The sequence below is a fragment of the Phalaenopsis equestris genome, unplaced genomic scaffold (genome assembly GCF_001263595.1).
Source record: "Phalaenopsis equestris unplaced genomic scaffold, ASM126359v1 Scaffold000329, whole genome shotgun sequence".
Taxonomy (NCBI): domain Eukaryota; kingdom Viridiplantae; phylum Streptophyta; class Magnoliopsida; order Asparagales; family Orchidaceae; genus Phalaenopsis; species Phalaenopsis equestris.
In genome coordinates this window covers 286,810-309,002 of record NW_018164771.1, presented here as the reverse complement: position 1 = coordinate 309,002, position 22,193 = coordinate 286,810, and the positions used below count along the sequence as shown (strand labels likewise).

At 32.6% G+C, this 22,193-nt stretch overlaps 1 protein-coding gene across 4 annotated transcripts; it reads right to left on the bottom strand.

The window, feature by feature from the left end:
- Positions 1–1,804: 1,804 nt before the first annotated feature.
- LOC110025762 lies at positions 1,805–21,402 on the bottom strand. Of its 4 annotated transcripts, none has more exons than XM_020726410.1 (12): positions 20,669–21,402; positions 20,453–20,569; positions 20,192–20,271; positions 18,657–19,078; positions 17,662–17,837; positions 10,935–11,020; positions 10,459–10,592; positions 7,191–7,490; positions 5,463–5,936; positions 2,546–2,599; positions 2,352–2,470; positions 1,805–1,957 (listed from the first exon to the last, which is right to left on the bottom strand). In XM_020726410.1, exons 1-9 carry the CDS (start codon positions 20,930–20,932, stop codon positions 5,755–5,757), a joined length of 1,761 nt encoding a protein of 586 aa, XP_020582069.1. In that variant the 5' UTR covers positions 20,933–21,402; the 3' UTR covers positions 1,805–1,957; positions 2,352–2,470; positions 2,546–2,599; positions 5,463–5,754. The 4 variants fall into 4 exon arrangements, with proteins under 4 accessions (XP_020582069.1, XP_020582071.1, XP_020582070.1 ...); XM_020726412.1 differs by having other exon boundaries at positions 10,935–10,999; XM_020726411.1 differs by lacking the exon at positions 2,546–2,599.
- Positions 21,403–22,193: the final 791 nt, after the last annotated feature.

Genomic DNA, 22,193 nt, shown 5'->3' with positions numbered 1-22,193 from the left:
CATACATATAACTCAATACCTATGTATTTACAAATCTAACATGCAAACTTTAATTTTTACAAACACAACAATTTCCTTATGCATGAATATGTGTATTTTACTTTTTTAAAGTTAGAACGGTGGTATTTTTTTATAAAAATATGTATTTCACTTCTTAAAAGTGAAAATGGGGGTTTTTTCTGTGGTAGGAAGGATTTGAGCAGTATGCATAACAAAAATAAATTGTGTTACATATATAAATACAGATGTAAATGACCCTAATAAACGTACAAACTACTCAATTCCTATGTATTTGCATATATAAAACCTAAATTTTATATTTTATATCCATACATCCCAAATTTAATTTTAATTTCTAAAAAAGTGCAATACAAATATGCATAACAAAGTAATGTCTGTGTAAAAACTGAAGTTGTAGATGTTAGAAATGTAAATACATAGGTATTGAGTGGCATCTAAATATTGCAAAAAATTCTTTTTTATGAAAGGAATAGTTCTATTTGGGGCAGCCTCGTCTATTCTTTGATAATGACAAGTTATTTAATTCCTAAATCAGATATTTAAATGATAGGGACTTTCGTTAAAATATGATTGAAGAATTTTTCTTCCACATATGTTCAAAACTCTTTATTCTTTTGTCGTAAATGATGATAAGTTTATCTTGGAAACAATCCAGAACCTTAATTGCAAATTTCATGCAAAACTAAATTGTGAGACAACTGCATGTGTATCATTCGAATTTTCTTCTAAAAGTTTACAATACACATAAATTATTGATGAAATTTATGAAATAGGCGTAATATTTAATTGAAATTATTAGAGAAAACAAATCCCAAAAAATTTGGAACAAAAAATTATTAACGGAAATTGAAATCAATAACATGCAAACTTTAATTTTTACAAACATAACAATTTCCTTATGCATGAATACGTGTATTTTACTTTTTTAAAGTTAGAATGGTGGTATTTTTTTATAAAAATGTGTATTTCACTTCTTAAGTAGGAAGGATTTGGGCAGTTTGCATAACAAAAATAAAGTGTGTTACATATATAAATACAGATGTAAATGACCCTAATAAACGTACAAACTACTCAATTCCTATGTATTTGCATATATAAAACCTAAATTTTATATTTTATATCCATACATCCCAAATTTAATTTTAATTTCTAAAAAAGTGCAATACAAATATGCATAACAAAGTAATGTCTGTGTAAAAACTGAAGTTGTAGATGTTAGAAATGTAAATACATAGGTATTGAGTGGCATCTAAATATTGCAAAAAATTCTTTTTTATGAAAGGAATAATTCTATCTGGAGCAGCCTCGTCTATTCTTTGATAATGACGAGTTATTTAATTCCTAAATCAGATATTTATATGATAGGGACTTTAGTGAAAATATGATTGAAGAATTTTTCTTCAACATATGTTCAAAACTCTTTATTATTTTGTCGTAAATGATAATAAGTTTAGCTTGGAAACAATCCAGAACCTTAATTGTAAGCTTCATGCAAAACTAAATTGTGAGACAAATGCACGTGTATCTTTCGAATTTTCTTCTAAAGTTTACAATATGATGAAATTTATGAAATGGGCGTAATATTTAATTGAAACTATTAGAGAAAACAAATCCCAAAAATTTTGGAACAAAAAATTATTAACGGAAATTGAAATCAATTTATTTCAAATTAAAGATGAATGACTGCAGAATATTAACTTGATTCAACACGAAAAATGCTAAGTTCATGTGCGATTACACATATAAAATTCACTTAGGTTTTAGAAGGAAGATTTACATACCACTCAATTCCTATGTATTTACATAACTCATCAAGGTTCGTTGCTGGAAACGTATGCGCATGTAACAGCCAAGAAGGTTAAATCGTAGCGCAGGTCCTTGCTACTATTAATGAGATGCAGCAAAATCTTCCCAACAACAAAGGTGCCCAGCCCTTCTGTGCTTCACACGACAACCAAGGATGAGGAATAGAGGCAAATTATTGTTTTAAAATAGGGGCATTTACATACATATCACACAATTTTTATGTATTTACATATCTAACAGCTAAACATTCATTAACATCACACCAAAGATATCACCATCGCAAACTTTTTAAAAGTGAAATATATCATTTCATACATTAGGTTTATGACACCATTGCAATATAGACAATTCTGGCTGAAAAATGCACAAATGAAATACACATTTTTATGCATAGTTAAAGGTATGTAAAAAAAATTGAGGTGTAGGTGTTAGATATGTAAATACATGGGAATTGAACGGAATGTATGTAAATCTTCCAAAAAACTAATAAATAGACCTGCCCTAAGTGTATCGACTTTACTTACAGGCTGCCTCTTCCTCACTAGTCCATGCCAAGAACTCTGGAATCAAGATCCACTAAAGAAGAGCTCCTCGAGCAACCCAAATTTCCCTGAGCTAATCTCCTTCGTGCAGGCTGCCTTTGCTGCAAACATAAGCGCCAAGTTAAACAAAGATTTCATCATCAACAAGGACCAGGATTGCAAATCACAAACTTTACCAATGATTTCAGGAGATGCCAAAAGAAAGCTAAGGTCGAATCGCGGTTGTCCACCTACAACAAATATTTAGAAAGGATGTGGTTCATTTGTCTTTTTATAAGGGGCCATTTTAGTCCCAAAGTCTATAAAAATGCTGATTTAGTCCTTAAATTCTTTTAATGGGGGCTAATATGGCACTTCTTGAAAACCATTTCAGTTGATATTAAAAGAGTCTAAGGTTTAATTTGGCACCTTTATAAACTCTGGGACTAAAAGGCCCCTAATGTAAATTGTAAATTGTCAACAGACTATTTTAGTATTTTACTCCATAGTAAAAAAGAAACACAGTCATTTCTGGATCCCAAGCTCTGGATGCGAAAGTGGAGGGTTATGTTAGGTAGTCGATAGCCAGCATAATTTTTTTGTCGAAAAATTATCAATTGAATCAATTACATCCTTATGCAAATGCTAATACGTTCTCTGGAAGTGACACGGTTCATGACCTGAACATAGAGAAAAGTGTGCAAGGGTCACTACACCGGCGCCCAAATTTAGTGTCAAATAAGCAAGGATTCCCACATTACGAACGGATGCAGATAAAGAATGCAATCAATGAAATTAATAGTAGAATAGATTTGTGGAATATAGATACTCTCACAGGTAAATAGAATTAGTAGATATTATGGTTCATAATAAAATGAATATCTCATGTATTCAAGAAATTAAATGGATTGGAGAAAAAGCCTAGAAGATTAATAATTTAAGTTTTAGATTTTGATATTCAGTTAAAAGTCGTACTAGAAATGTAGGTGTAACTATAAATAAATGTTTGAAAGATAATATTGCAAAAAACAATAAAATTGAAGATAGAATTATAACTCTGAATATTGTTGTTGATACTAAAATTTTTAATGTTATAAGTATTTATACTCCTTAAGTGACTTTAGATATAGGTTCAAAAGAAAAATTATGAAATGATCAATAACAATTAATATAAATGATACCTATTAAAAAATAAATATTATTGGAAGAGATTTAAATGGACATGTTAGAAGAGTGACAGAAGATTTTAAAAATATTCATGGTGTCTATGATTTTAGAGTGATTACTGAAAAAGGTAACACCATATTAGTTTATTTTAGCGTATGATTTTGTTATTGTTAATATTTATATGAACATATTATTAATTATAAGAATGGATCTAATAAAACACAAATTGATTATTTTCTTATGAGAAAAAGTAATCATCGGGAATGTAAAGATTGTAAGGTCATTCCAAGTGAGAATTTAAGTACTCAACGTCAAGTATTACTTCTAAATTTTAAGATGAAGAGTTGTAAGATAAATAATACAATGAAACATTGTTATAAAATTAGATTGAGCACTTAAAAGACATAAATAATTTTTTTTCTGAATAAATTTCAAGATTTAAGATGTTCATGCAGGGTAAGGTAACAAACACTATTAAACAAGTGACAAAAGATATGTTTAGATAATTAAAAGAAAATTTTTTTATAAATAATAATAGCAGGTAGTGGAAAAATAATGTGCAAGAAAAATAAAATATAAGAAGTGTTATAAAAATTGGTTAAATGTGAAAGCTTAGATAGATGAGAAAAATAAAGTAGCCCGTAAGGAGTCTAAGAGAATAATTTGTGACGCTAAAAAAATTATTTTTAGCCATCTTTTTAATAAAAGAGATATTAAAAATGGTGAAAAATATATGTATAAAATAACCAAAAAAAAGATTTAATTCAAGTAAAATATATTAAAAATGAAAATAAAAAAATAAAAAAATTGATTTTCTTAGAGAAATATATTTAATATAAGTGTGTGAGCTAATTTGATAAACTTTTTTATGAAGTTTCTAAAATACAATCGATTTTAGTGATCTTAACATCATTAATAATAATAAAACATTTTATTTTTACCGTCACATTAATAAAAAAGAAGTTGACGAGGCTTTAGAAAAAATCAATGATAACAAATCACTAGGACTTGATAATATCCCAACAAGTGTGGAAATGCTTAGGAGATTGGAGAGTTTCTTGGCTTATTAAACTCTTTAATATTATTTTAAAAACTAAAAAGATGCTTGAGGAGTGGAGGAAGAGTATTTTGATCCCGTTTTTAAGAATAAAGGGGATGCACAAGAGTGCAAATTATAGAGGAATTAAGTTGTTGTGTCCTACTTTAAAATTATGGAAGAGAGAAATTAAACATAGGTTAAGACACGATACAAAGATTACACATAAAAGGTGTGTAATTTATAGATATATCAATAATATTGTTCAAAGTGATGGTGATATAGATGGGGCATTATTAGTGGAATTCAAGTTGGTTGGTTGAACTAGAGGCATGCATCGGGCCAATTGTGCAATAGAAAGTTATTGCTTAGACTTAAAAGGGAAATTTAATAAGTGCAATGCTCTATGGCGCAAAATGTTGGCCTTTAAAAAGGAAGCATAAAGCAAAGTTAAGTGTTGCTGAGATGAGAATGCTTGGGTGGATGAGTGGCTTGACACTTAGAGACAAAATGCTAAATGAATATATTCGTGGTAAGGTTGTGTGGCTCCAATGGCATACAAGGTTAGAAAGAGCCAGCTTAGATGGTTCAATCACGTTAAAAGTCCGCCATATGATGATCCGATTAGGAGAGTAAATGTTTTAAAATCTTATGTTAAGAAAGACAGAGGTAGACCTAAAAAAACTTGGGCATATTGTATAAAAATGAATCTTAATCTATTAGAATTAAATGAAAATATGACACTCCATAGGACGGAGAAAAAAGATTCATGTAGTGAACCCCATTTAGTGGGATAAAGGCTTGTTGTTGTTGTACTCCATAATAAAAAGAACCTTTGCCATTTTTGGGAAGTTATAAGCTAATATGAAATTTCATCGCCCAAACTTCTTGAGCAATGAAAGTTGAAATACCTTCTCGGTTTCATCGAGTATTATTCCCATTTTGGATATCTCACGCCAAGCATTTTCCATCTGTTGCAGTATTCATAGTATAGAGTTTAGGATTTGAAAAATATAGCTCCTGAACACAGGATGAATGCCTGGTGACAGATTCTGTAGTAACATGTCGTTTGCTTCTCTGTGTTCACAATCAACTGCTCTGTTTTTGGTTCGCATAGAGCGGATCCAATGATTGAAAAAGATTGCGGATTCTTTCAATAGAAAAGCATCTCTCCTTTAGAAACTGGAGCAGGACATCAATCACTCAAACGTGAGCCAGATTTTCTTTAAGATTCAAAGGATTTTTAATGTGGATATGTAAGTAGGAGAGCTGGCTAGCATTCCCTCGTTGTGTAAGGCTACTGAGAACAGCAGTGACATACTCAAAGTTTGGACCGTACAAATGAATTGCACAGGCAGCCTTGAATTGTAAGAGCATCCACTCACCTATGGCAAAAAAAACAAGAAGTTTTTATTTTATTTTTTTTTTAAGTCAGCCACGATAGAAGCCTTCATTTGACTTTTTATCAAATTGATGAACAAGACAATGGATTGAGCGAAAAATCACATCTTGAATGAAAATATGGCCAACAATTTTCCAAAAAGAGAAAAAAGCATGAGATTCTCACTCCTGTAGAACAAGAGGCATGTTTGATCGAGAAGCTGTAGATCTTGGATATTTTGGAAAGGTTAAGTATCCATTTGGGATAGCATTCATCAATGATAGTGTGTAAAGCGCCCTAGTCTATCCAATTGTAAATTTAAGAATGCAGAGTTGAACACTTGCAATTCTGACTTCGAGTGAGTAATCTACTAAAATTCAATGGGTTGTTAAGTTCGTTAAAATCCAAACAATTTTATGTTATCAATAGATGATGACTGTCTAGTCTGCAGATGTCTAATAAATAAATAATCCAAACAATTTTATGTTATCAATAATGACTGTCTAGTCTGCAGATGTCTAATAAATAAATAAATAACTTTTAAAGTACGTTATGTTTAAATCTAAATAATATCCACCACATCCAACTATTAGGTATTTAAACAATAAACTAAATAATGTATTAATTGATAAAAATCTACCCACAACAATTAACAAATAAGACATCTTAATGACACACTTTAAAACGGCATAAGATCAAATAGCTCCTAAACTTCTTTTACCAAACAAAGAATATTAATGTCAAATATAATAACATATCTACATGGACAATGTATCCTGAAGGACATCTTATCAAAATTTCCAGGATTTATCCGTGTCATATTCATATAGCTTCTTTCGAAGATTTCATATTCATATAAATTATTTCAAAAATTTCCTATAATCATCACTTACATAGCATAATCATATTGTTATAAAATTCTCATGCTTCACATATAACTAATGACATAAAAATTGCAATAGTGATTGCTTTTTATTAAAACCTTGTACTAATATCTTCTATGTAAAAAATGAAAATATAATTTTAAAACATGACTAAATAGAAGTTTTGAGAAGTTTCCATAAAATAGGAAAATGGTCAATCTTATCAGGTATAATATAGATTTTAAGAATACAATTTTAGAACCATAAAATGTAAAATGAAAATTTTTAAGTAGTATGTTTAACATATCTCTCACATCCCCTCCCTTCATATCTCTCTCAAATCACAATAAATCCATACTTTTGCCAACATGCTAGGCAGAATATATAAAACTTACCAGCCTTGATCTCAGAGAGATAAATACTTCTGCTAAAGTGGCGTGATACCCACCATCTACAGCGAAGCCTCCAAGTATCTCCAGTTTCTCCTTCAGTAAATATTGTAGGTATTCTGTTGCAGTATTTATTAGTTGTTGCAGCTCCATTGTTTGTTGAAATGCAATCTTCATAGTGAAAAAGCATAGATGTTTGAAGTTTAAGGAAGCAAGAAGCAAATTCTTCCCAAATGCTGCATTTCCCATCGACAGAATCTAAATGCATAGCTAGCATCTCCAGCAGTGGTGTTGTACTGTAATTCCCTGATGCAACAGGATAAAAATAATCAATTATAATTTAAAACCACCGACTTATTGCTTTATACCGGGCAGATTATTCTACAGAAGTTGGAATGACCAATATTAAACAATTTAGCATAATTGACAATATCGGGTATCAGGAACAATCCTTTGTTCAACATAATAGAAGTATCATAATTTTGACAATCAAAACGTTACAAAATTTAGGAACAACCTAAATAAACCCAACCAACATACCCCAAAAAATTGGATGATTAAAGGTAAGGAAGCAGACTTACAAGTTCTATTCATTCATGCACTTTTTGGATAGTTTCATGTCATGCACGTCTTCCCAATAGCACATTATAACTGTTTACAATGGATTTTAAAACTTCCAGTGACAGCATAAATGAGGATGCATGATTTTTTTTTCATTTTTACCTTTTTTTTGTTATATAGAACTCTTTGCACGGTTTTTGGAGGTGCTTTTGTGCAGACAACTGGAAAATGCATTATGTAAAGAGATTGAAGGTGGGTATTTTAGGTTTTCTATAAGAAGAAAACAAGAATCCGGTTTTGAACAGATTAAGATATCAATGTAAATCTCGCAATGTAATTGCCATAGCCTAAGTGTTAATCTGCGAATTCATTTCACCAGCTTGGGAGCAGCATCCTCCAAACTGCTATTTGATGGCCATTTCCAGAGAAATTGAGATAATATTTTATTGTCGGAATGCAGCTTCTATATAGGCATTTTTTTCATTGCTATCTTCGGTATAATTTCTCTGGTAATCATACTATTATTCTTTGCATTTTCAGTTACATAACTTTCTACGACAATGAATTGACAGATATTCCTATAAAATTTGTAGACCTTAAGAGCGAAAAGACACTAGGAGGAAATGTTAAAACTACCATCTAAACAACTTTAAAATGACCTGAGCAATTCTCACAACAAGACCACTAAGATACAAATCCCTCTTCGAACTTTTATTTTTTATAAAGCAGACATCATATTTTTTTTTATAACATGTTGGAAATTTATTTAGATTTGGAATCAAGGCCTCTTCTAAGCTCAGTCTTCCATAACTATTAATAAGCAAAACTTTCGAGAGCACTCATGATTAAAAATGATGCTTAAGTTCAACTTTAAGTCACTTTTAATGTTTAGGTTTCAATTGAATTGATAGGTGATATTGTTGAGAGAATGGAGGTATACTTGATCAAGATTGCATGGTTCTATCATCCTAGGCATACCAGCAAACACAATCTAATCCACGAAGCTTTGCAGAATAGCGGGATCGCGATCCGGGATCGCGATCCCTCTTGAAGAAGGAGGGATCGCGAATTCAAGCAATCCGGTGGGGCAATCCAGTGGGGCTATTTCGTGTATCCACCACACTAGACCTTTTCGGGGAAGAGTTTTTGGATTCTTCTTATTTTTTTCACCTTTTTGTTCAACTTTAAGTCACTTTTAATGTTTAGGTTTCAAATGAATTGATGGGTGATATTGTTGAGAGAATGGAGGTATACTCGATCAAGATTGCATGGTTCTATCATCCTAGGCATACCAGCAAACACAATCTAATCCACGAAGCTTCGCGGAACAGCGGATTGTGATCCCTCGTGAAGGAGGAGGGATCGCGAATTCAAGCAATCCAGTGGGGCTATTTTGTGTATCCACCACACTAGACCTTTCCGGAGAAGAGTTTTTAGATTCTTCTTGTCTTTTTCACCTCTTTCCTTTTGTGTAGAAGCAGAAGGCTATAAATAGTTGTCCCTTGTGTGTATGAGGCAGTTCTACTAAAGTAGTATTATAATCTCCTATGTGGAGGCTCTTCTCCTTGTTAGGGTTGTAACCGACGATAGGCGGTGCTTCGGATGTATCTTGCTCTAAGGTTGCATCTAGTTCCCTCTGAGGTGGTACTTCTCTCTTGTTCCCCCTGAGGCTGTATCTTGTAAACTTCAAACTCCTTCGCTACTACTTACCGACTCCCTTTCCCTAACACTCCCTTGGCTGCCTACCACCCCCACATTCCTCTACCACTCTACCGCCACCTCTACTTCCTTCACGATCTCGCCGTCCAATCCACCTACAAACAACCACACATAATCCCTTACCTACCCAACAACTGCTCACCTTACCGATGCCTCTACTGCCTTCCAATCTCTTCCTATAACTCTAGTTAGGGATTCGTCTATTATTATTGTATTTCTATTTTGTTTGAGTCATGTTGTATCACTATTTTTATATTTAAAAAGTTTACCTTTTTTTTATATATTGTCACATCCCAACTAGTTCAGATATCATTTGGTATTAGAGCCAACTTAACCCTAGTCCTATCCTAGGGTTCCCAGCACCCACCCCTACCCAATTCACCTCCATCAACTTTTTTTCTTCCCATTCCCAACTCGAAACATGCCACCATGGAGAGAAACATCAGGCTCTACTCATGAAAAGTTCCAACATGAAATTAACAACATAGTTTACCACTTACTAAGCAATGCATTTTTCATTTGGTGGTAAAAATTGTTGTAGTTTACCACTTACTAATGTCTCCTCCAACAAGAAGACAATTATCAATTCTTTCCATGCAAATTTTACCCGCATGATTTCAAGTAGTTTGAACTTGACCTCGACAACAAGACAAAACAAATCAAACACTTCCCCACTCAAACTATGAATCATGATCATAGATTAAAAACATAGATGCCAATTAAAAACATTAATATGGAATAACATTTGATTTTTAGTTCATCAAAGGGAATATAATTAAAAGAGAATTGCATTTATTACCCATAGTTTGTTTGTGTGACATTAGAATTACGCTTTACATGTAAACAAAAATCCATTTTTCTTTTAATAACAAAGGTTTAGAGTGTTAAAATAACAGCAATACCACAATTAAGTATGAACAAATAAACTGGTAGACGTAAGGTCAAAGCATTTGAGTACATTTCAAAAAAAAAACCTCAAACGGTTGGATTAGACCTGTTTTGTGCATTTTGATTAACCTTTCTATCGAGTAATAACATGCAGGGTCCTTCGTCAAGGCACTCTCATAGCAGCTGGAAATCACTGATATCTGACCGCTACAAAAACATTGCAGAAGTCTAGCCTTCAATCTACATGAGATATCATATCTATCATTAGTTATGGAGAAATAGATGGATTAGTATTTATTTACCAAATTATTAAAAAAAACAAAAATATTTTAAAGATCGAGCATTAAAAATGAATATGACAACAACATCAAGCCTATATCCCACTAAGTAGGGTTGGTTACATGAATCCTTTTCTCCATTGTGTCCTATTGAGTGTCATATTTTCATTTAATTCTAATAAATTAAGAATATGAGAAAAACAAAAAACAAGCTCAAACATGACTTCATGCTTAAAATGAAGAAAAATAAACCCTTTAAAAGTACAAAAAGCTGCATCATATCATGTCAGTCTTTATAGGATACCTGAAAGGAAGTGCTGAATCTAACTCATGGCAGGACTTGTCAAGCTCAACAATTGCTTCATGTACCTGATCACCAAGCAATAACAGCTGATTGTGCAGCATAATTAGCTTAAAGATGACAACTTATCAAATCAAAAGACAGAAATATCAAACAAATGTTGATAACAGTAGAAGCGATTGTACTAGAGGAAATAAAATGGTTCTGTCAAAAGAAAAAATTACAGTTCCACACACGCAAAGAGAGAAAAAAATACAAAAGAAAAAAATTATTGATTAACTCATCAGTAAATTTGCAAATCAACACAAATAACATGTAAATCAGCATGCCAAGCTGATTTTATTTAAAACACTAACTCTTTGGCACGTGATGCATCCCATAAAAGTGGGCCGGAAAGAGAATGACATTCGAAGCTAAAAAAGAAAATTCTCATGAATAAAAAAACATCATTAAAGAAAAAAAGAAGCCGTTGATGACAAAATCCAATCTAATGTGCATCAAAGACAAGAAATTAAATATTAAAATTTGAGGGTATTTTCAGTTATCACGCTTTTTAACGCCATTGAACTAACTTAAACATATATTATATTTTTGGTGTTGTGTGCGCTATCATCTCAAAACGGTCCAGCATCCATCTTCTTGTGTATCTAAAATTAATGACCCGCATAATTTAGCGCAACCATTTTGAAAACCAAAATTTTGTGAAGAATAGTTTGGACGGCTTGATAGGCAAACATTAATCATTTAAGACACTTAAGAGAATATTTGATAAAGACCCAATCAATTTGATATTATTACGCAGACCAATTTTGACACTTAAGAGAATAATTAATAATTATTAATTTTCTTAAAAACAACAGCAAATGTGAAACATGTATTCTGCTTGTACGTGTTCTTTAAGGCATACTTGACTTGTGTTCAAGCATGAACATCAGGAAAACTGAAACATGTATTTTTCATGAAGCCCTCCAGACTCCAAATCAAAATCAAAATTACTAATCTAGATTCTAGAATACACTATTCAATATTGGTATCAAAAGAACTAACTAAGCATTTAAATAAAAAATATAGAAGTTAGGGGCATATATGGTTGGTATTTTTTTCTCTCAGTTTTGTTTTTATTTTAGTTGTATTTTGTTATTTTTTTCAAATAAAAACAGAAACATTTCGAAAGTGTATAGTTATTGTTTTCCTAGTAGAATTTTTAGAATGAAAACAGCTCATGTGGCGTTTGCAATTTTTTTTAAAACACGCTAATTTCTTTCCAAAAGCAAAAAATAAAATTGCCTAACCAAGAACATTTCCTAACTAAATTAGATATCCTTTAAAACCAAAAATAAAAAACAGAAAAGAAAAGTATAACCAAACATGCCCAATGTATATGCAATGCATTTTATTAAAATTATTACGAACGGGTTGGCAATAAATGCTGAAATAAATCATAATCATGTTTCATTCATACAATTTTGAAATGCGCTGGAAGAAAAGCCAAAAATTGGTCACAACATCATACCAATGTTAAAAAAGAATCTCATCAATCTTTGCCAGCATTTTGCACTCTTAGGCACAATGTGTTATTAGGTTGGTAAATAATCCAAACTTGAGCAGATTGGAGCTTGGATCAAGATTGGCACAAAAACATTCGGTCGGATCTAAAACCAAGAAAGAGCCTTATTAAAGGCTAGCTTGTTATGATCTTCATTCGAGCCATGCATAACTCATAAACTTGAATCCAAACTAGATTCAAGAGAAAAATCAATATGATTATTACTAATTATATATATAGGACTGATAGAATCTGTAGAAATTATCTTGGGCGATTAAGCTTTCAATGGAATACGTCAGAGAATAATAGGCTTTCTCATGTTCTCCAGACTTGAATGGTTAGTAAGTTAACCGTAAAGCAACTATTTGATGAGAAGACAATGATTGATAGCTAAACAGTAGTTAGATAGTTGGCCTCTGTAGACTAGACAGAAAGAACGTGAGGCCGAGAAATCACAGTTAAAATCAAAAGAAGAGTGGGAGAGAGGACAATAAATATAAGACAATGAAAGAGAGAATAAGGACGAATTATAATTTTTTTTTCCTTTTCTAACTTGAAGTTAAAATCCTAAGCACTCCTATAGTTGCATCAAATAAGCAACCCTCATCCAAAATATCCTAAGGACAATTTCAATTAGGATAATAACAATCCCTGTAAACAAAAAATATATATATTCTCTTGAATCGCCTAAATTGGGTGGTTAGCCAGGTCGAATTAGATGGAGCGAATTTTAGGTAGTTGCCTTTATCTCTCCACTTCTACTTTTCTCTCCTATCTCATTGGTCACCCTCTATTTTTGAAATTTAAACTAAAATTTTGTGAGTTCCCAGCTCAGTTCATATTTACAAAATTTGCAATATTTTTTAAATCCTCTTGCATCACTGTCGCGGCTCCAAATTTTAGGTCATTGGCTCCTACAAGTTCCTCTTCTTGTTATTTGGATCTGCTCTTCTTTTTATATTCCTTGAATTCATAAGCTTCTAAGCGAGTAATAATAGTATATAAACAAGGAATTCAGATTGTGCCCTTATGCTTGTCATTAGAAAGAGAACTCTTAAATCTTTGTTGAAATCCTCAAATATATTGGTCTCCATCCCCTTCGATTACCAATATGTTTTTTTTCCATTCCTTTACAAAGACAATTTTTTTTTATCTTCAAAAGAAGATAGCATCTTTATCTCACAAAAATGGATTGCCCGATATTACATAGCATACATCCAATGCTACAACACTGAATAATATTGATTTATTTCATCAATGAAGCATCTGCATAAAGTTATAGTGACTTAGCAAACATTACTCATTAGAAACCAACTACGAGAATAGGGTTTGGGAAGCTTAGTACTGACCAAACCAAAAATCAAAGCAAAGCTTCACTTTTTTCAATACTTAGGTCCAAAACAACATTGAGAATATTGATTTCACCAGAAGCTGGTGCTGAAAAGCTTCCTCCCAAGCTTTCTCACTTGCGTCTGCATGTAAATGAAGGATATTGCATGATCTTACCTTTGCCACTCCAACAACAATTACTTCTTCTAACTTAATGAATATATTTCTGATCCATCCAGATTAAAATCGTAATTGGATATAAATTTAAACAATTATTGAGTTTATAACATACTTATTGCAAAAGCAACATGATGATCTAGTGACTTACTCATATGTTGAGGGAAACTTCAATCCTCTCCTTTTTACATGGTTGCACAATTGGGCTTTCTGTCCAACGTACAAAATCTTTATTGAAACTCCACTACAAATTTCATATATATATATTTTTTCTTGAAACAAAATTTCTAAAACAATAGATTGCTATACAAATTCCTTATCATGCTTCGAAATCTATCTTTGGATTAACCTATTCTTCTTTGTGTATGATGGGAAAGAAATAAACTTTTAACAATCTTTCGACTGGGCACTTGTCAAGTTTACAATTCATAATTTTTAAATTGTGAATCTAACCATATTAAAGTGTGTGAAACAAAACTTCAAACAAGCTTGTTGGAAGAAGTAAATGTGAATTTAACCATACAATATTTTTTACTATCAAGATAATAAATACCTTAAAAATCAGGACAATTATCAATTACCTCAAACGTGACAATTTGGTTGATGAGGTGACTCTTACTTTGCTTCTGGGGGATACTTTCGTCCCTATTTTTTGTATTTTTTTTAGCTTCTCTCCGGATCGAAAAATTCTCATCTGCATTTTTTTTTTTTTGTAGATGTGTCTCCTTTATTTTCATAGTGGTGTGATCTTATATATAAAGCTTCCATGTAATTCATCATTGTAGAGGCCTGACTCATCATATGTTTTTTTAAACTAAGCAATCACCTTTAACTTTTTATATTTTTATTCATACTCAGCATGTTTTAGTCTCCAAGAGTCACCTTCTGAATCCTTAGTTAACCCTAAGAAATTTCTTGCGTGTTGGAATGAGGGTTTCAACACCAAAATAATATTAATGTTTCGGACTTACGGAATTAATAGAAATTACTTAAGGATTGTTTGGGATCAAATTTTGTTTCTTCTTTTTTGTTTTTAAAAACAAAAACAGTGTTTGTTTAACTGTTTTTTATATTTTATTTCTATTTTTTTTATTTTTAGAAATAACATTTTTGTTTTTTAAAAATATTGAAAACAAAAAAATATATATTTTACTATTTTTTAAAATATTTTAAAGAGACCAGTCTCTAAACACATATTTTAAATAAGCCATAAGAAAATGCACACCGTCGGCCGCTGCTCGCCACCGCCAGCTGAGGCAAACAACGGCATTACCTAGGATTATCGTCGCCGCCGCCCGCCGCCTGTCGCCGCTCCCTACGCTAGTTACCTGTCGCCCGCCCATTACTTGTAGTCTTCGTCGTCGTTTTCCTACCTGTTACCTACCGTTGAAGCTGCCCTTCGTCCATCGTCGATCGCATGCCTTCGTCGTCACCCATCTCTTTCCTCCCTCCCGCTGCCACGCGCACAGATAATGATTAATGCTAGGTGGATCAAAGAAGACGTTGTGTACACAATGGACGGCATAGATTAATATTGGAGTGTCCCGTGAACCCAACCATTTTATAAAAAATATAGTTCTTTTAAAGAAAATAAAAAATACCAAACCAAACATATTTTATATTTTTTATTTTTAAAAACATATAAATCATAAGAGTGTCAAACACGTTTTCTAAAAACAGAAAACAAAAAACAAAAGAGACTAAGAAATACAAACACAAAACAAAAAGTAATCCCAAACAGGCTCTTGGGAGAAGAAAAATCCTATGTTGTTATAAAATGCATTAAAGGTCGATGGGCTTTCCCCTATTTTCTAAATTCAAACAGTGTAAGCATTCACTGTTAGGAATAACAACTTCCTTGTAAAATTTACCACCGACTAAATTAAAAATTGGTTGGCAACATTGATTCATAAAATATAGAGTATGGTTGATTTTTGTGGATAAAAAAATCAAAAGAGAAAGAGAGGACAAGAGTCACTACAAACCTTAGATAAATGCAGCAGAAAAACGAGAAAGATGACAAGCATTAGAGGAAAGAAAACAAGATTAAAGATGAATAGTTAATTTCCCTTTATTAGTGAAGGATGAATGGCCTTTTATTCTATTAATTTGATAGCTTTTGGCAAGCATGCATAGAGGCCCTACAACAAATCATAGAATGTGCCAAAATTGAAAGGAAAATAAACCAAAAGATAGAAGAAACGAAACTTAATGACCTTAACCAATATGATACCTTTTTGGAACATGTTACACCATATAATCAATGGATCATAATATATTATTAATTCAAATTTTGTTCATATTATAAGAATAACTTGTGTGTTCAGTTTTGTTTAAATTGTCATTAAATCTACTACAATAATATTGATTGTGATGCAAATATGAATGAAATATTTATCATTAAAAAGGTAATATTTTTATAGCATCATTGTATGTGCATGTTTGGCTATGATGGAGCACCCCTTGATGGTATTAATGGGGGAACATTAATAAATTTGTGCACTTAAATAGAAAAGAATATTGATATTTAAGTATATTAAGTGATAAAATTTTTAGACGGTGTCTCCTGTGACGATTGTGCAGATACATAATAATATTGATATGTTATTGATATTGTAAGGATCTTTGAACAGCAATAAATGTTTTTTATTGATTTCTTAAAAAACTTGACTGACATGCATATTGTCTTATTTTCTCTTGTATTGCTCTGGTTTAGGAATATGAGTATTCACTGGTATGTTAGTAAACTGTTATTTGAAACTAATTTTTCAGGTAAATTTTAAGTGATTAAAAGATGAACGATAAACGGGAAAACATTTAAAGAAGGCATGTACAACCAGTAATGAGGTAAAATTAATTTAATGATTTAATTTAATTTCTTTAGTGACTCTTTCATCTATTAAATTCTAGCCGAATATAGAAATTTTAATTCACACCGTCCGCCGTCAGTTCCAGCCTTAGTTAATTCCAAGTTCCGGCCGGGTCGTGACATTGATGAGCCTAAAGAAGTGAATAAATGATTTTTATCATTTATTTGTCTTTTATTTTCTAATTTCATTCAACATGCTTAATAAAAATGAACCTATGGTTGGCCCATCTTAAAGAGAGGTGGATTGAAGGTGAAAAGACATTGCATGATATGAATTTATATTATACGCTTGTTAACCAAAATACTTTAAGCTTCAATAAAAAAACTACTAAACCAAAATACTTTGTTGATGAACCTGTCAAAATCTCGGTAGATAGCTTGTTGAGTCATAGTACTTTAGCCATGCATCTTTTTGAAAGCTCTCTCATACAACATTATCCTTATTATACTTATCCCATTGTTTTAGGTTTTATCTTAGAAATCCAAATCATTTGTATTACTTCAATCCATGTTGTAAAAAATTGATCTACCCCCGTTCCTTCCAGCTTCGCTCAAACAAATACATCCATCCTGCATTTTGATGCAGCTGTAATATAATTCATAATTCTCTTAATGCAGATCCTCGATAAAAATATCATTTTTCTTTCTTTTAATTGTTAGCAACAGTCAACTAAGCAAAAACACATTGTCTTATGGGATTGCATGTACTTGATACAATAGTGACTGAATAAGGTCAATACAATATTTAGCAGAAGAAAATAGGTGAACAAAGGAAACAATGGATCAAATGTAAATATATGGACTTACACCTGTATAAAAGGAAGCAATGCAGCCAACAATGGTGGTGTTGAATGAAGAGCAAGACGCAAATGTTTCACTGCATCTCTGTACTTCTCATTGGCCAACTTCCGGTACAGCAGTATTGACTGAATCGGATCCTCTGTTAAGAGCTTTATATGTATAGGCAACAATCTTTTATCCAGTTCTGACATAGAACAAGAAACAAAATTTACGTTAAACCATAAATGTAGAAGTCAACTACTGTTGTAAAAAAGCAAGGGGAAGTTTCAAGCATACAATTATATCAATAGAAAAAACACTTAAAGATCATGGACACGTGGGATATTATACATCTGATCAATCTACTATAGATGGAGTGAATTTCAGAAAGGCATGTTTCAAAGTGCATGATGATTGGCCTAGAACTAATTAAAACTGATTTAGTAAAAATTATTTTCCAATTTATGCTGACATTGTTATAATCTATATAGCTACAGAAACATTCAAATGCCTATCTAATGTTACAAGGCATAACAGACTAGTTCCAAATAATTAACCTGCTTGCAACTTATTGCTAATAATGAATAAAAGAAGAGGTACGATCAAATTAGTACTTACACATAATGAAAAAAATCAAAAGAGGTGTCCCGATCATCTCTTTTAAGTTTACATATTTCTTTGTAACAAAGGAGAAAATATAGGAATACTAGCATCATCACATCAAACAGTGGATGGAATAAACAACAAATAAACATTCTAAAGCGCATTAATTTACATGCTCGGATTCATACATCTTATCATGGGAAATGCTGGTAAACTTCTCTTTTTGATGCAATACATGTGATTATGGTTCTGACAACCCAGATGTCAATATAAGAGAAAAATGCCAAGTTTTGAGATATTTGTTAAGTTTCACAATCTTTTAACAAAAAATATTTAGACATTCCACATCAATAAAAATCTGAAAATAGCAACAATAAGCAACATTAAGAAAAAAAAATGGAAATGCAAAAGGCAAACCAACCAGAAGCAAAAAAAATGGACGTGTTGATAAAGTTATCCCGAAGTTTGGGGAGCACTTTCTCCTCTCCGTCGCATTGGCTAATATGGACCTGTGCATTAAAGGCATCAACAGAATTTTCTCGAAGAGCATCATATTTTCCTACCATAAAGATTTTCTCGATGCCAACAGAGCTTTCTGAAGAACAATGAAAAGATGCTTTGGTATTCTCAATATCAACAGCAACATGACCATTTGAACTTTCATCAATATCAGTTTCCTGAAAACCATCAATCATGGGCATCCCAAGTGCGTCTGATGAAAGGTGAACATCAAAACCTTTTATTTGCATCTCCTCAGGTAAATCAGCATACCAAAGCTGATACAGTATCAATCCATGGATCAAGTTAACGTAAGGCTCGGTTCCAAATTCCTCCGTAACAAGACTGAAAAGAAAAAAAATATGTTTAATCAACATTATCGGATGTTCAACTCATAAAATCTTAACCAAAATAATAAACAAATAGATAGTCCACAAAATATATGATGACTGAAGGCTAACAGCAATAAATTCCACGTGCCTATTATATTCCAACATAATAAATCAATAAAAAAATTTTAACAAAGTAACAATATTGACATAAAGAAATCTCAAAAAATTATATAAAATATAATTTGATAAAGTTCAGAATTACTCTAAACATTTTAAAATGATGAGAGTAAATTTCAATCAAGTGAGAGAAGATCTCCCATACCAAAGGGGTTGTTGGGTTTATGCTTCCCAGTGTCCTTGATATAATTTTATGTTGAGTATTTTTGGCAGTAATATAATTTGTTTAACCTATTGTTATCTTGTATGTTGAGATAAGCTAACTTGTATAAAAGCCAAACTCAAATCCGATGTGATATAGATTTCTTTAATTTTCATAGCAATATAAAAGGGAAAGAAAAAATTGAAAGGCGTAATCTACATTGATCATCCTAGATAACATCATTATTTAAATGAAAACCCAATCAACTAAACAAGTTACATTCCATAAAAAAAAACAATTACATGAATGCTAGTAAATTGTAACCATTTAACAGCTCAGAAGCCCTTAAGAGCCTACTTAGCAGCTCAAAAGCTTCCTTAAAGAACCAGTCACCAGTGCACATTGAAGCAAGAAAATTTATGCCGAAAGATGTTAAACCATGGAAGCTAAATAATTATTGTGTTCAATGGTAATTTTGTTTGAACAAAACCCTAAATGGTGAAAACTTGTAACCCATTATAAAAAAAAAGAAAAAACTTGCTTCAAAATAGCTCATTTTAAAAGGAAAATAATATGATATATATATAGAAGATCAACAATAATATTGAAGCAAACATATAAAACAAAAGTTTATGGGTCATATTAAAACAAAAAACAGTCAGAGGAGTGTAAATTTCATCTGCAACCCTCAAAAGCATGATAATGCGCTTTAGAAAAAAATCCATAATAACAAAAGTATGAAAATTGGACAGTATAGTTTTACTTCACTGCAAAAAAACAATTGAAAAGAAAGCGATGGAAGCTTACAATCTTGTGTGAGAATATGCCTCTTTAATTTTCCCTTGACTGAGATAAAAAAGTGCTAGTTCAAGCTGAAGCAAGTGTTTCTGCTCAGTAAGAAGAAGATGCAGCAAATCAACGTCATAAAGATTACCAATATCAAAGGCCTAGCACTATATTTCATACATTTTCACCAAGCATAGTTTGTTTATTAATTTACATATGACTTGTCAAAAATTGTGCTTGAAAATGACGAATCATGCCATGAAAATAGAGCAATCTAATTACCTTCGCATGCCCTTTCTTATGCCAGGATAGTTTACCCATCCAAATCTCATAAGTTGATTTGATCAAATTATGGTAGTTTCTCTTCCTGCAGAACCGCTTCTGAAGCTCCATAGCGATCTAAACGCAAATGTCTTGTGATCGTTAGTGATAAAAGCCCGCCACCAACGTAAGATACCCATTATAAAAAAAAAAAGAGATTGAACACATTCAGCCAACCAGAAAGTTTCTCCGGTCCTCGGAGTAGTAACGATGGCAACCCGCAAAAGTAGCGCTCAAAACCGCGCTGGCTTCTCTCCACCGGTGGTTCACAACTAACCGATCGAGGAGACGGCTCAACCTTCGATGGTTTATGCGCCTGACGGCAGAAGATTTCTTCTGCGGTACCCTCCAGTGGCCACCGCTCTCCATCCGAAGCTTCAAACTAGCGACATCTGGGACAGCGAATGGCTTGGTTTCTCGAGATTTAGTAAATCCAGGCATTGTGAGAATTTAGCAAATTCACTAGTCTCGTGAACTCTTCTTCTTTATAGGCCCTTCATATACCTTCTCTAGCGAACTTCCGTAGCCACTTCCTAGCTTCTTTGTTGTAAGGGGCTATATGGTAGCCGGTTTTAAGCAGGATTTAGGATAAATTAAATCCTGCCCGACGGAGAAAAAAGAAAAAAAACGCCTGCCTAAATCCTGAGCTCTCGTAAATCCCAAAATGCTGCGGACGAGCGAAGAGGAATGATAGCGTGAACAGGCTTCCTTCCTCGATGGTTTCTGGTAGAAGCGGAGCGGAAGGATGAGAAAGACGGGAGTCTCGGAGGCCTCCGTAAGCCGCGATCCCGTTATTGCTTTCCCAGCTCGGCTCTAATTGAAACTGTGTCGCGAGGGTTCGTTGACGATGGTTTTGGGCGAAACCGGGAGGGTGAGGAAAAATTTCTCATACGGAGTGCGAAGTAATATGCCGACTACAGTGATATACGGCGAATCTCATAAATACCGTGCGCTTCAGTGATATACGGCGAATCTCATAAATACCGTGCGCTTCAATATTTTTTGTGATTTCACGTCAATAATCAAAGTAAAAAATTCTAATAATCACTAAATAATAATGTAATAATCTTCAATAATATCTCGTAGTAAATCGCTCTAATAACATCTATTCTACATCAATAAACCCACAGAAGAACTTCAATAAATCTCCAATAACACCGCAAAACGTATATATGACTAACGTCTAATTTTATTAGAGGAACAAGAGGGTAACATTGTATTCCTTTTTTAATCATTTTATTAAATATTATGAGTTATTGAAGGGTTATTGTAGTGCTATTGGGGACTTATTAGAGTTATTTTGCGGGAATTATTGAAGTGGAATTGTTGAGGTTATTGGAGTGGTCCACCGCGCTGTGTTATTGAAGGGTTATTGTGACGTTATTGAAGCAGTTATTGGAATTGTTCTGCGGCGGTTATTGAAGTGGGACCGCGGCATTATTGGGGACTTATTGGATTTGTTCCACGGGGGTTATTGAAGTGAAACCACAGAGGTTATTGGAGTGCTTCACCACACCGTGTTATCGGGGGGTTATTGCGACGTTATTGAAGCGGTCATTGGAATTGCTCTGCGGGGTTATTGAAGCGGAATCGTTGCGTTATTGAAGGGTTATTACGGCGTTATTGAGGGTTTATTGGGTTGTCCTGTGGGGTTTATTGATGTGGAACTGCGAAGGTTATTTGAGTAGTTCACCTCGTGGTA

Bases quoted from the DNA above. Each gene is read 5' to 3' on its own strand.
- LOC110025762 (XM_020726410.1), bottom strand. From the start codon at position 20,932: ATGCCTGGATTTACTAAATCTCGAGAAACCAAGCCATTCGCTGTCCCA. The intron at 11,021-17,661 runs GTGTAAGTCCAT...CTGCACAATCAG, and splicing joins CATTGCTTCCTTTTATACAG to CTGTTATTGCTTGGTGATCA. The intron at 10,593-10,934 runs GTATCCTATAAA...TATCTCATGTAG, and splicing joins GATTCAGCACTTCCTTTCAG to ATTGAAGGCTAGACTTCTGC.